General features: G+C 33.4%; 1 protein-coding gene across 1 annotated transcript; it reads left to right on the top strand.

Moving 5' to 3' along the window:
- The first annotated feature begins 7,775 nt into the window (after positions 1-7,775).
- LOC122600908 (mitotic checkpoint protein BUB3.1-like) lies at positions 7,776-12,837 on the top strand. Its single transcript, XM_043773685.1, has 9 exons — positions 7,776-7,997; positions 8,251-8,381; positions 9,645-9,727; positions 10,222-10,488; positions 11,417-11,492; positions 11,593-11,673; positions 11,913-11,991; positions 12,066-12,166; positions 12,577-12,837. Exons 1-9 carry the CDS (start codon positions 7,881-7,883, stop codon positions 12,647-12,649), a joined length of 1,008 nt encoding a protein of 335 aa, XP_043629620.1. The 5' UTR covers positions 7,776-7,880; the 3' UTR covers positions 12,650-12,837.
- The last annotated feature ends 1,309 nt before the right edge of the window (positions 12,838-14,146 follow it).

Below are 14,146 nucleotides of genomic sequence, written 5' to 3' on the forward strand. Positions count from 1 at the left end.
TAATCATGCCATCTTTTTTTCCTGTCTGATCTAAACTAGTCTATCAATTGTGTGTTATGCGGGTACATTTCAACAATAGTATCCTAATCGTCATTGGCCTCAGGTCAAAACTCTCTTCATGGAATTGATTAATCCTGAAAAATGAGAAGTTAATCCCGATTGTATTTACCAAGTTCCTTGTTAACAAAAATTACAAGTTGTGTTAGTAATGCAGCCATGCAGGTGCTAAATCGGATGGGTCTGGTTATGGACTCTTGGAACTGGAACCGGGGACTGGAGCATGAACAACCTTTTCGTTAGGGCTGATCTCCCAGTTGAATGGTTAATGAAGCTGTCAAAGGGAGAACGGGTCACTGAAGTTAGAACCTTGATACAAATGAGAGGTCCCTTGCAAGACACCTTCCTTATTCCTTTTTTTTTTTTTTAAATGTTTGGATCATTTGTTCGCAACATGATGTCTAGCTTACGTTGTTTTAACAGGGTCCGCGCTAGAGAGTCCCTTCACTCTCAATACCTAGCAGAAGGAGAAATCCCCAATTAAACCGTCCGAAGGTACAACATTTATTGGAATAAAACCTTAACCCCTTTGAAGGACTCAAACATGCGGATGACTTTATTTTTGAAATTCATGTCTTTCTCATGTATCGAACTCGAGACCTTCCTTTATCTGATTGATGTCGAATTCTATATTTAGCACTGCTCTTAACGTTAGCATAATTGGATCCCTAAAAGTTAAATGTATTATCGAGTATAGTATGGCTCATGATCGCATTCCCGAATGCTTAAATAACAACCAGCTCAGAAATTTTAGGTGTTAATTTGTCACGAATTATAGAAAGAGAGGAACAACATTTCGGTGGTAATTTGTCAATGGTAATTAGGCTCTCTAAATTAATAATTAAATAATATTTAGATAAAATGATATGAACTACTAAAAGCACAATGGTAAAATAATCTTACATAATAGCTCGCCCTCCTACCACAATTAGAACAATAAAACAAATATTTAAGAAAAAAAGCTTAAATCGACCACTGTGTCTATCGTAACTATAACATATTAGGATCATCATCTCCTTCTTCTTTTTCTTCTGCCGTAAACAGCACATAAAATAGTCTTTCGCCACCAGAAAACCGCCCCATCGCGTAAACATCATCAGGAAGGCTCCATACCACTAACCCGGCCACTTCTTCTTCATCATCGGACGATAGTTGACGGCGGCACAAAGGACAAGAAACGTGAGATATGATGCCAACCACGGTAGAATGCAATCGATCTGAATGATACAAGTGCTTACATACGGGCATCTCTTTAATTAACTTTTGTTTGTACATCCAATGGTTCTAAACAAACAGAACAATGCGGGTTTCTAGATACCTGACTTAATTTCTTGGATTTCAATAGTAGGTATTAACGCTATCGCTGCCTTTGATGCCGGCTTACGTCTATCATCTCTTGGTAACGTACGTGTTGGTTTCAAGCTGATAATTAAAGAGTTTGATGGAATTGAAAACATGCATGATGTGACCTACTTGACCCTTTTCCATCATCAAAATAGCAATCAAAACTTGATCCTTGTGTGTTTCGGTTACCAGTTGTTGGTCGACGGATGTAGATATACGGATCTATATGTGGTTTTTTCAGCTTAAGAATTTATGGGCTCAAAGTGAATCTAAAAACCGTATCCAAATTACTATATAAATTATATCTAAGAGCACGATGAATATAATCTTTTATTATACTAAATTAATATAGTTGCGTAATTTATTGATCAATCACAGCTCTTGATTTAATATAATAGTTAATATATATCCATCATAAATTTATAATTTTTTGTTTTCAATCATAAATTTACACTTTTTACCTAATAAATTTAATATAAAATACATAATAATAATTATAGCTAATATATATCAAATAAAATAATAGTAGCTAGTATTTATCCAATAGAATAATAACTACTCGTAATATATATCCAATTAAATAATAACTAATTTATATCCAATAATATTATAAACATAAAATTAATTGATTAAAAATAAATAAACTTTAATGTAACTTTATTAACATTTTAAGAGTAACTGTACTATTATTTTTTATTGAAGTGTTTTTTTAGAAATTGTCATGACGCATGAAAAAAATAAAACATGTAAAAAAATATAATATGAGATTTTAAGAGTAATTGTACTATTATTTTTTATTAAATTTTTTTGAATAAATGTCATGACGCATGTAAGAAAAATAAAGCATATAAAAATACAACTCATTATAAGAAAAACATATAATATTGTCATATTCTAATTGAAATATCTAAGATATATCTTTCATCTAAATATAAGATATTAGTTTTAATTTCTAGTGTAAAGTAAAAATGTAATACAACATATGTATGTAACAATAAAGTAAATAAAATGATAGTGACCTATTATGATTTTTTTTAATGTCCAATAAGTATGTCACAATTTACGATTTTGATGGATATATTGTATTTGTAATATTCAAATATCGCTACTTATGTCACAGTAAACAATTTCGAATAACATATTTAAAAAACAAAAATAATATAAAACTCAAATTGTTGATATGTAGATCAAAATTTTATTAACCAAAATAATATATTAAATTTTAAACTATAATAAATTAAAATCTAATATTAATAACGTCGTAAGCTCCGTGTATTAAACACGGACGACCTAAAATCTAGTATTGTACTAAAAGGATACCTGCGTGATACGACAGGACCTTAAAAAAATGGTCGATGCTTGTGATGTTGTGCTAATTACATTATTAATTAACATATTGTAATAACTAATCAATGATTTTTAAACTCTTCTTATAATATTTTATAGCAAATTATTTGATAAACTTTTGATAGTCAATATATATAATATATACACTAATTATGCTGTAATCATTGTTTCGTTACACAAAATGTTATAATCATTATTTCAACACATAAAATGCAAGATAACTAGAAAATTCTCAAAGTTATTTTAGAACTTTTTTTCTAATAGATTGTTTAAAAGAAAAAGAAGACAAACATGGTATAACATTACCGATTTTTAGCTCAATGCAATATAAACAACTTGTTATTTTGTCCAATTCGTCTAACGGATTACCGCCACAATAGTTAGCCAGTCAATTGATTTTTTTTTTAAATTAGACCCATAGGATTACTATCCTAGGAATGTTAGAAATTGGCACATATATTAATTGTACGTAGTATAAACTAAGGCGAAACTAGAATTTATGATGTCTGACTTTGATTCTATGATATCAATGAATGTTAAAGTGAAATGGTTATGGGAACTACCATAATGTCATAAAGTGGATTAGTATTTTAAAGAACTCGAGACTTACAGATCTTTAATTCAAAGTTTGGTGCGTGTAAATAACATGCTATTAGAGCACCCCAATGGTCGTATCCAATACTAATGAATACAGTGCCGCATCACCATAACTTCTTTTCAATACATTTTTCTCAATTCACACTCAATACCCAATATATCCAATACATTCCAATATATTTATTTTCAAACTTTTAATAAATTAAACCACAAATATAGTTTATAAAATAAACACAAATATTATATTTACACTTTTAGTCACCCAATGTTCGAATTTAAAATATTTACACTTTTAGTCCCCCAATGTTCGAATTCAAAATATTTACACTTTTAGTCTCTCAACGTTCGAAATTCAAAACATTTACATTTTCAGTCCCTGAATGGCTAGCCTAGATGTCACTCTATATAAACAACAACTTCTTTCAACGTTTTTCAACTCATTCTTTCAACTTCTCTCAAACCATTCAATTTCAAAGTTGCGAGACAAATGTGGACTGAATCTGAAGATCTTTTGTTATGCAGGTGTTGGATAAAAGGATGTGAAATGTTTTACCCAACCCAACAAACTGCTTGGACCAACAGATCAGAAAGCTTCAACAGACTCACGACTGAAGGTCCAAGGACCATCTCTCAACTACTAGGTCGCTTTAGAAAAAATCACAGTGAATGTAAGGAGTTTGAGGCAATCTATACGAGGCTGAAAGCAGAGAGAAGGACCTTATCTGATGAGTTGCTCTATGCAACGGCACATCAAGAGTACAACGAGAATTATGGGAGGGGCTTCCATTACGAGCACTACTTCATGGAGCTTATTACGGTTTCCCACTTTAGAAACGTTTAATTAAGCGTGTTCTATAATGTCTTTTAATTAAGTGTGTTCTATAATGTGTCTGTTTGTAATGTGTCTGTGTAAGGTTATTTGAATAAATAAATTTTATATAAAATTCTAAAATACCATTTTATTAATAAAAACGAGTACAAAACATAAAATAAAAAGCATTACAAACTTTTTATCATGTTTTAGAGCAATTTAACAACAGAAATTATTCATTGATTTCGCCCATATGATCATATGGTTCAAGGTGACGATCGCACTAGCAAGGTTTTCGATAGCAATTTGAATCTTATCGATCTTCCCCTGCAAATATGTAAAGTACTAACACTCAAGTTCAGAACAACACCCGGTTTTTATATAATCGATTTGCTGTTGACACCATTCCTTCTTCGCTTTTAGTTTTAGAACAACTTCAAGCAGTTCATCTTTGAACCTTTGGTGGTCGACGATATCAACCATTCTCATGCACTTGATCGACGGTCATTGGTGGTTTAGGGGCATTTAATGAGGAAGCCATATTAAGATGTATAAGAGTTTGTGAGTTGATCAGAAATGTTTGATCAATGCCAGTATTTATAGGAACAAAAAGTGCTCCTCCAACGTTCAAATTCAAAATATTTACACTTTTAGTCCTTCAACGTTCGAATTCAAAACATTTACACTTTTGGTCCCTCAAACGACCAGATAATTAAAAAACATTTACACTTTTAGTCCCTGAACAGCTACCTAGATTGTCACTCTATAAATACCAACCCAAAGTATAATTCAGTTTCATTACCATTCCAACATTCCTTCTTATACAAACTCATTCACTCTTTTTAACAAAATGACGTTCTCATCATCATCATAAAAAAAAAATGTTCACCAACCTCGTCTGACCGAAGATGAGATGAAAACAAGAATCATGACTGATGTCAAAGAGGACACACTACTTCAAACTGAAATCTCTGGGGTCATGGGTTCCTTGCGGGAAAAAAGACGACGATGCGAGCAAATGATTGAGGCGATACAAGCACCAAGTCGCAAGGTCTCGAACCACGAAGAACATTAGTCTTCGTTTTTGCAGCACGAGATTGATGTGCAAAATCGAATCTTAAATTTATAAAACTAGTTTCACCTAAGAACTGACTACTACGCACTCACAAGCAGTGGACCCGATCGTTTGTAATATAATTAAGAGGTAAGACCGTGTTCGTTCACGGGGATTGGTTTGAATCAATTGTTTAGTAAAGTAGTTTGGAAAACCGGGTGTTACTCAAATCTCCTTTTTAACATAAAATAAAAATTTGTTTTGAACAAGATCATAAAATGAAGAGAACTTCAGACAATATAATTAAAAGTCATTCACCTTGACTTTCCTTGACTTCATATGTGATTGCATTTAATTAAGACCAAATTCACAAGAACTGACAAGATAATCGTGACTAGTTAAATACTCATGTGGTACCACCAACCATGAACACATCACCAAATCACCTAGATTACTAGATAAATTACCCAAATCGGTACCACTAGTTCCAAGACAACTTTTTCCAATAACTAGTTTGATTGACTATCAAATTACCAATTGAACCTATGTAAAAATTACGTTGACAAAATTAATTCTTTCATTAAAATAATATTCACTATCATACTATGAACTAGTGACAATTGCTTATAGACAAACAATTCTTTTCAAATCATATATCAATTCAACTATTACCACTAACGAAGAATTAATGCATGACCAATATTATAATAATTATTTAAAAGAATTAAATCATCAAGATCTTAGAACAACGATAAATAAAAATCAATCCTTTGAATTAAAATATTGCAATCACATCATCTGTCTCGTTTCATCAAGGTGGATGATAAACAGTTTAGCCACTCATGATTAAATAACAATAATAATCAAGTAAAGAGAAAAACATATTGTACCAATTGTTTGAAGAAATTGAAATTGCAAGACAGAAAAGTATTACAATCTAGATGGGTGCCCTTGATATCTTTGATGAGTCCGCCTAAGTAATGACTTGATTGGAGAAGGAAGAACCCTTGTAGAGCAGCTCCTAGAAAAAGTCTGGATGGGTGCAAATTCGTCCTTAGGGTTTATATTTATACCCTCTCCCAATCTGATGCAAAAACCGACCTAGCACTTCTTTTCCCGTGCACCCACTGCGGCGTAGTGGGGTTGTGCCTTCCCTCACTGCGGCGCAGTGGAATGATCTTGACTTTGCCCTTAGCTGACTGCGGCGCAGTGGCTAAGCAAACCACCACTGCGGCGTAGTGTAAATCCTCGGCATGATTTTCCACTTTCCCGAATGCGGCGCAGTCGACTCCTAGTATCCCCCACTGCGGTGCAGTGGGGTGAATTCGATTAACTTCCATGGGATTTGGCTGCTGCGCAGTGGGATCAACTCACACCACTGCGGCGCAGTCATGTCTTGTACCGAGCCAACTTCTTCTGACCTCGAATATTTGCCAAACTCTGTCGTATCTTCCACTCGAATCAACATCATAAATCACTTCTAGGCCAATAAGTCTTCCGAAAATGTACCAAATGAGCACATAACCTGTCAAGCTCCTGAAACCACTAACAAACACCATAAACGCGTCATATGCACATAAAATAGACTTAAAACACATAAATACATGGCCAATAATGATGTGGGTAATGGGTATAAATTAGTCACATCAGAGATCAAGCGGGTCAAGAGCGTAGTCGATGATGTTTTTAAGGCCGGTCACACGTTGGGTGACAAATGTACTTGGGCCGAATCGTACCACGACAATTGCGGAGAAGACAAAACGACGTGGGAAGTCAAATGCTCGCAACATGACAAGTGGTGGGCCGGAGAAATCGCTTACCGTGGCTTAGGAAAAATGTCAATTAAAGATGATGACGAGTAATCGTATCGTAATGTATTTTGTGTTTTAATTGTGTTTTTTTAATATGTAATGTGTTTGTTTTAATAAAGTAATGTGTTTGTTTAAGGTTATTTGAATAAAAAAAATATTAAATTCAATTTTTTTTTTTTATAGAAACTAGCCATTGGAGGGGAAAAAAAGCAAGCTTCTCTGTATTCACCACCACGAACCGTCCAATACAGGGCCCAATACACACCCAATACAGTACACACCCAATGGTGTGTACTGTGTTCAAAATTGAATACTAGCAATACGGAGATACATGAGGGGTGCTCTTAGATGTGTTTAATTAGTTATATGGCTAATGCTATTTAGCAAATAATTTATGTTAACATGTTTTCTTTCAATTCGTTAATCAAAGTATAGATTGAGTCGTGGAATCTATATAAAGTATTTTAATAACCCGAACAATGTACCGGAATAACGTACGGGTATTATTCTATTTAATCTTACTCCGGTTTTTTTAAAAAAAAAGTCGTTAAGGTACATTAAATAATTGTACACTTACCATAAAAATCAGGGGGTGAACTTTTGATATGGAAACATACAACCTTTTTATGTACGTTAAGTGAATCCCTGAAGGCTTCATTTAACATTTTCATAAAAAAAAATAAATAAAAGAGGTAAATATTTTTTGTATGTTTTATAAGATCATGTTTTGGCAAATACGAGTATTATTTCCCCAAAATTTGAATTCAAAAAATCCCTAACAAAATTGAAATTTCAAATTCCCTCCCTCCCTATATACAAACAAATACACATACACACACAAATACATACAGTATATGAAATGGCATCGGCGCCACCTGTCTCCGGCAGGGAACTAAATAATCCTCCGTCTGACGGCATTTCCAACCTCCGTTTCTCGAATCACTCCGATCATCTCCTTGTATCTTCATGGGATAAAGTATATATATACACAATTCTATTTATGTTTATTTATATGTTTCAGATTAATTAGAAATTAGGTTAACTTGTATTTAATCACAAAAAGAAGTAATTAAGTATTTTTTTTATTTATTGAGATGTTAGGGTTTATGTGATTTTTTTAAAAAGAAGTTATATGTGATTTTTGATTGAGATTTTAGGATTTATATGATTTAAAATATATATATATATATATATATATATATATTTATGGTTATTTTTTAATGGTGCAGAGTGTTCGATTATACGATGCAAGTGAAAATGTGATGAGAGGAGAGTTTATGCACGGCGGTGCGGTTCTTGATTGTTGTTTTCATGACGATAATTCCGGTTTCAGTGCTAGTGTTGATCATACTGTTAGGAGGTAAGTAGGACTAGTAGCACTTGTTTTTTGTTGATAAAATTGACATAATTAATAAGAGAACGAAATTATAGGGTTATGAAATTCAAGATCTACGTGATTTTTTGCGGTTTGAATGTGTTGATATGTTGAGAATTAGAGCCGTGTGTTTGGTTGTTTAGTCGATGTAATGGTTTTTAGTTTCCTAATGCTCGGATTGATTATTACATTCTATGTCTAGTATTTATATCGAAAGCACAACTCCCATTTAGGGTTAAATGGTTGGAATATTGGAATAGTATTCAATTATAGCGGCAAATCTATATTATGTATCCAACTTTAAATGTTGCTATTTTATGTATCTTGTTCAATTTTTCTGATGTGGCAATTTGTATGGATGCCTACATCAGAAAATGTGTCATTCATAACATACAATAAGCTGGGTACCCATGGTAGCAAAATTTAAAGTCGGCGTATAGTTAAAACTTATACCATATGTATATAATTACCTTGCAAGGGCTATAGAAATTGTGTTGTTAAAGAGCTTGAACTATTCCAACTTTAAAATTTGGTGTTTACCACTGAACTGGCCAAAAATTTGATCCTAGGAAAATGAAGTACAGTTATACTTATAGACACACATGAACACACTCTTTATTATGACACTTTCATATCAAAATTGAAAGGTCGTTTGGTTTTGCGGATGCCATTTCTTTACATACTAGTATTAGCTAGAAAGTTATGTTTATGAACACGTACATTAACATTCTTTTCTATAGCATGTTATTACAAGCTATGAGTCCTATGACTAAATGCTTAATAGTGAGCCAGGCGAAGTTGGGAAACATTAAAGAATGACAAGTTGCCTATTATCTGTCATTATGTCTACATTGAGAAACTTTTATTCAAACGGATTTGTAGTTGACAATCATCTTTACATGTCCGGATGATTGAATATGTTTTGTAGGCGATGCACTAGCACAATGATTCTTGTCTTTTCCTGATCTTGTTAGTTATAAAAATTGTTAGCTGTTTGTAAGCACCTCCAACAATCCTCGTCCGTGCAACTTTACTTGTCATTGTTTCCTGTGTTCCGTTTCAGTAGGCTATTTATTATCTTAATGGGTTCAACTCTTTACTCTGATTGTTGATTATTAATTGTCATAAATATGTCTTCATAAAAAGGATATTGCTGATCTGATGCTTTTATTATCTAATATGATGGTAGAAGGTTTGTCAACTTTGTTGCTTTCAGCTTACTAGAATATGTTTTTGCATGTATCTCAGGCTTGTTTTTAACCAGGAGAAGGAGGATATTCTTGGACGCCATGATGCTCCTGTTCGATGTATTGATTACTCCTATGCAACAGGTTCATCTCGGTTGCTACCATTCCTAATGTTTCGATATCAGTTTGTTTTATGGGGCATGGGCTAAGCCCATATAGATTGTAATTGCATCACTGCTAAATTGAAATGGTATCTTATGTTGCTGTTATTGGAAAATACTAAAAAGTAGATTGAGAAATGTAAGATTCAGTGATACAATACAATGCAACCATTAATGCTCAATGAAGAATAAGAAAGTTTACTAGTATGTATTTGAGGTAGAATTTACTAATTTAAATGTTAGCTTATCAAATTGAAAGGTATCCTGTGCCCCCCTCTTCAAAATAATAAAAAGAAAAGTTCCTTTTGATGAGATGATAACTGAATGAAGCATAAAAAATCAGAATTTGGATATGTTTGTTGTATTCTCATTAATCTTTTTGTAATAAGTATAACACACATAACCCCTCTATGCAAAAAAGTTACTTTGAAGTAGAGATTTAATAAATGTCTTCCTTGTTAACGCAACACTTTCCAGGCCAAGTCATCACTGGTAGTTGGGATAAAACCATAAAATGCTGGGATCCAAGAGGTGCTGGTTCGCCTGAGCGTTCTCTAGTGGGGACATACTCTCAACCAGAACGTGTCTATTCGCTTTCTCTTGTTGGCAATCGTGTAGTGGTGGCAACTGCTGGTCGCTATGTTAATGTTTATGACTTGAGGAATATGTCTGTACCAGAACAACGGAGAGAATCTTCTTTGAAATACCAAACTAGATGTGTGCGATGTTATCCCAATGGAACAGGTATTGCTCCTGAACTTCTTCGTAATGAAACCGTTATAGTCCACCTGGATCTTTCTTTGTCCGCAGTCTTAATCTTAAGCATTCTGATAAAAACGCTGAAGTTTGAAGTAGCAAATTGGGCACGGTGGGTGGTAGGGCTAAGGGTCAAATCAGTCTTATCTGTGCCAGTCTAAATGGCCAAATGGGTCAGATTGGGTTCACTCAAAGGCCGAAACACCTATTGTTAATAAAACATACTTCGTTTTTGGAGTATGTAGTTTTACTATGATATTAAATCACTATATATTTACATTAACCTTTTGGATAACCAGAAATTATGAGGCTGTTTTCTTGTATGCAATAAAAAATATTGCACTTTGTGCCATTTTCAGCTTGTCACCGGTTTGACATGTTTCCGTTATAGCTACTCATTTGATATGTTAAAGATATAATATAATCCAAATCCGCCCATTCATAAGCAAATAGGTCAATATTGTAACCGCTATTTGAAGCCTTTAGTATGCTGAAAGCCTGAAAGTATGAGGCTGTTTCCTTGTATGCAATCAAAATACACTTTTAGTATGCCTTTGGGCCATTTTCAGCTAGTCAGTAGTCACCCATTTGACATGTTTTGCTTGTAGCTACTCATTTGGCACATTAAAGATATAGCATCATCCAAATCCACCATTTATAAGTAAATAGGTCAATATTGTCATCGCAACTTAAAGCCTTTCAAGCTCTTCCTTTAAACTTCATTCAAAGAATCTTCTATTTGTTAACCTTTGTATATTGTTATGCTTATGTAATTCATGACCTATAAGCTTACTAAGTTGTAACACCATGCTGGTAAAGTTCTTTAAAGTTTCACATTTTCTTGGTGTGCTTTTTTCTTAAAAAAGTATATTGTTTGGGACTCTTTATCTCACTAAACAGAATTGATGACTTGCAGGTTATGCTCTTAGCTCTGTGGAAGGCCGTGTTGCAATGGAATTTTTTGACATGACTGAGTCTGGTCAATCCAAAAAGTAATGCTATTTTGCTATGTCTCTCATTGTATATTTTTTGCGCATAACATTACTTTTTTTGTCTCTTCTATTATTATTGTTACCTTGATGGTTTCTTCAGATATGCATTCAAGTGTCACCGAAAATCTGAAGCTGGAAGAGATATCGTCTACCCAGTAAACACCATTGCATTTCACCCTGTGTAAGTTTGTTACATTGTTATGTTATTCACATTTGCTATAATAATGAGCTGAAAGTATGTTTCTAACCACCTCAATAGAGCATCAATTTGTAATCTGACACAAATAATATATATATAATAAAAAGATGCTTTAGGGTGTGTGATCACTTTTTTCCAGCAACATGATTTAATGGATAAAGGGCACTAATTACCCCCTTTCGAGTAATCTAATTAAGCATCTCGCCGGCTATAACCTGTAGCTATGGAACATTTGCCACTGGTGGTTGTGATGGTTTTGTCAATGTATGGGATGGAAACAACAAAAAGCGGCTCTATCAGGTATGTCTTACTATACACTGTTATACATTCTCCCAATCTTAGTTGACCATTCTGACTTTGTAATTTTTCTTCAGTACCCAAGGTACCCTACAAGCATCGCTGCTCTTTCATTTAGCAAAGATGGTCGACTGTTGGCTGTTGCATCTAGTTATACATATGAAGAGGGAGACAAACCGTAAGAACCATTTTCTCTATTTACATTGTATTTCTGTAGATGTAACCATTTTGACTCATTTACAAGAGAATGGACTGACTTGGATTATGTTTTATCTCAAACGGCTCAATGGGGTATTTAAAAGAAAATGGGTGAAAGTATTAAGTATCTTCTTAGCGTGTACTTATAATGTATAGAGCCTTCTAAATTTATAATAGTATTGCATAGCTATCGTTTTTTCGTATTTAACGCACTTACTATATATAAAAAAACTGGAGAAAAGTGTGTTCACCCTCTTGTTTCAACTCACCCAGTTCCAAAAATTACATGTTCTTGACTTTTGAGGGTTACCCGACTTGCCTATCCCGTCCCAATGCCACCCATTTGATTTTGCATAGATTCATTTACTGATGTTTGTTTTCATGTTGCAGTCATGAACCAGATGCCATCTTTATCCGTAGTGTGAATGAAGTCGAAGTGAAGCCAAAGCCTAAAGTGTACTAGAACCCTGCTACATAACTGGGAACTGTGTAAAGGTCTTTTTGGTTAATAATAGGTAGGTCTAACGAGAGCATTTGTGGTTTAGATTGCTTGGATTGTAGACTACTCTCGTATCTGAAAATAACCTGTCCTCTAGCTCAGCAAAATATCTTTGCAAACCAATGGTCAAATGCATTCATAATAAGTCTTAACCTTTACTAAATTCTTGATACCTTAGTGCAAAATTATGTGTAAGTTTGAAATGCTAAATGCTTTCTCAATATGCTTTCTGCGTTCAACTTTAACTTGAGAAGACTACATCTAAATGGAGAAATGCTTTCATGATAGAAGTCTTAACATGAATGTAAATGTTCTCATATTTCCCAAATATGCTTAAGGGCGAGGAAAAAAGCTTTTCTCCGGCAATTTTAGGGAATTGTAGTTGAAAAAAAAGCTTCATGATAGGTTTTACCGCTTTTCACATGTTTGTATCAAACTTGAAATTGATGTGATACCACAGGGACCATAACTGCAATTCATTCATAAAATAATCTACATTCTAGTATAATTATTAAATTAAAGTATTAATAAAGATAAATACTTGTATCTATACCTTGAAAACTGTATATAAATCGGGCTTTTAACATATGACAAAAATCAGTGACTAAATTTATAAAAGAAAAAGTGTATGTTTGGCAAGAGGATTTTAAGGATTTTTTAGGGGCTATGGGATTGGACTTAAAAAAAAAAACCCTTTTAGTAAAAAGCAACCTTGTTTGGTTAATAAGGCTTGGGCTTTTGTTTTAAAAAAAAACCCCAACTAGCTTAAAGATAAAAACCTTTGCTAGGAGTGTTTAAAAAAAAGCCCATCCCCTAATGATTGAAATTACCCGATCAATAACTTTATACGTTTTGTTACTCTGGATATTAATCCTTAAATTTGCATATGTCAAACAATTTAGTCTTATTACTATCTTTACTTGATATATCATTATTCCTGTTATTTATCATATAGATTCACATTACTAAATTACTTCCTTAACAAAGCATTTAGACTTAAAAAAATATATGAACAAATCTCTCTTATATTTTGTCATTTCACCATATTCTGGTTGATTCACCGTTCGTTTTTACTGACACATATCGTTGGCCTTTTATCCAATAACACATTGATGCCGAAGGAATCCTTCTCGTTCTCAGACCCCGATGGGTTTAAAGAAGGGTTGGGAAGAGAGACTTTTTTCTTCCGCATAATCGCCATAAAAAAAAGAAGACATGCCTTGACTTGCAATGCATTTTGATTTGCTTTTACATCCAACCACGTTGTACCAAACTTGTACGTGGCACAAATATAGTTTTTGGATCATAACAAATATGTGATATATCGATCTTAAAAGTATATGTATGTATTAGAAAGGAAAATTTTTACTCTATCCATCTTTTTTTTTAACGGCATACTCTGTCCATCTTAAATTAAACATCGACGGAATAAAAACGTAATAGTATTTGAAGAGATGCTTA

Source organism: Erigeron canadensis, chromosome 5 (assembly GCF_010389155.1).
Source record: "Erigeron canadensis isolate Cc75 chromosome 5, C_canadensis_v1, whole genome shotgun sequence".
NCBI lineage: Eukaryota > Viridiplantae > Streptophyta > Magnoliopsida > Asterales > Asteraceae > Erigeron > Erigeron canadensis.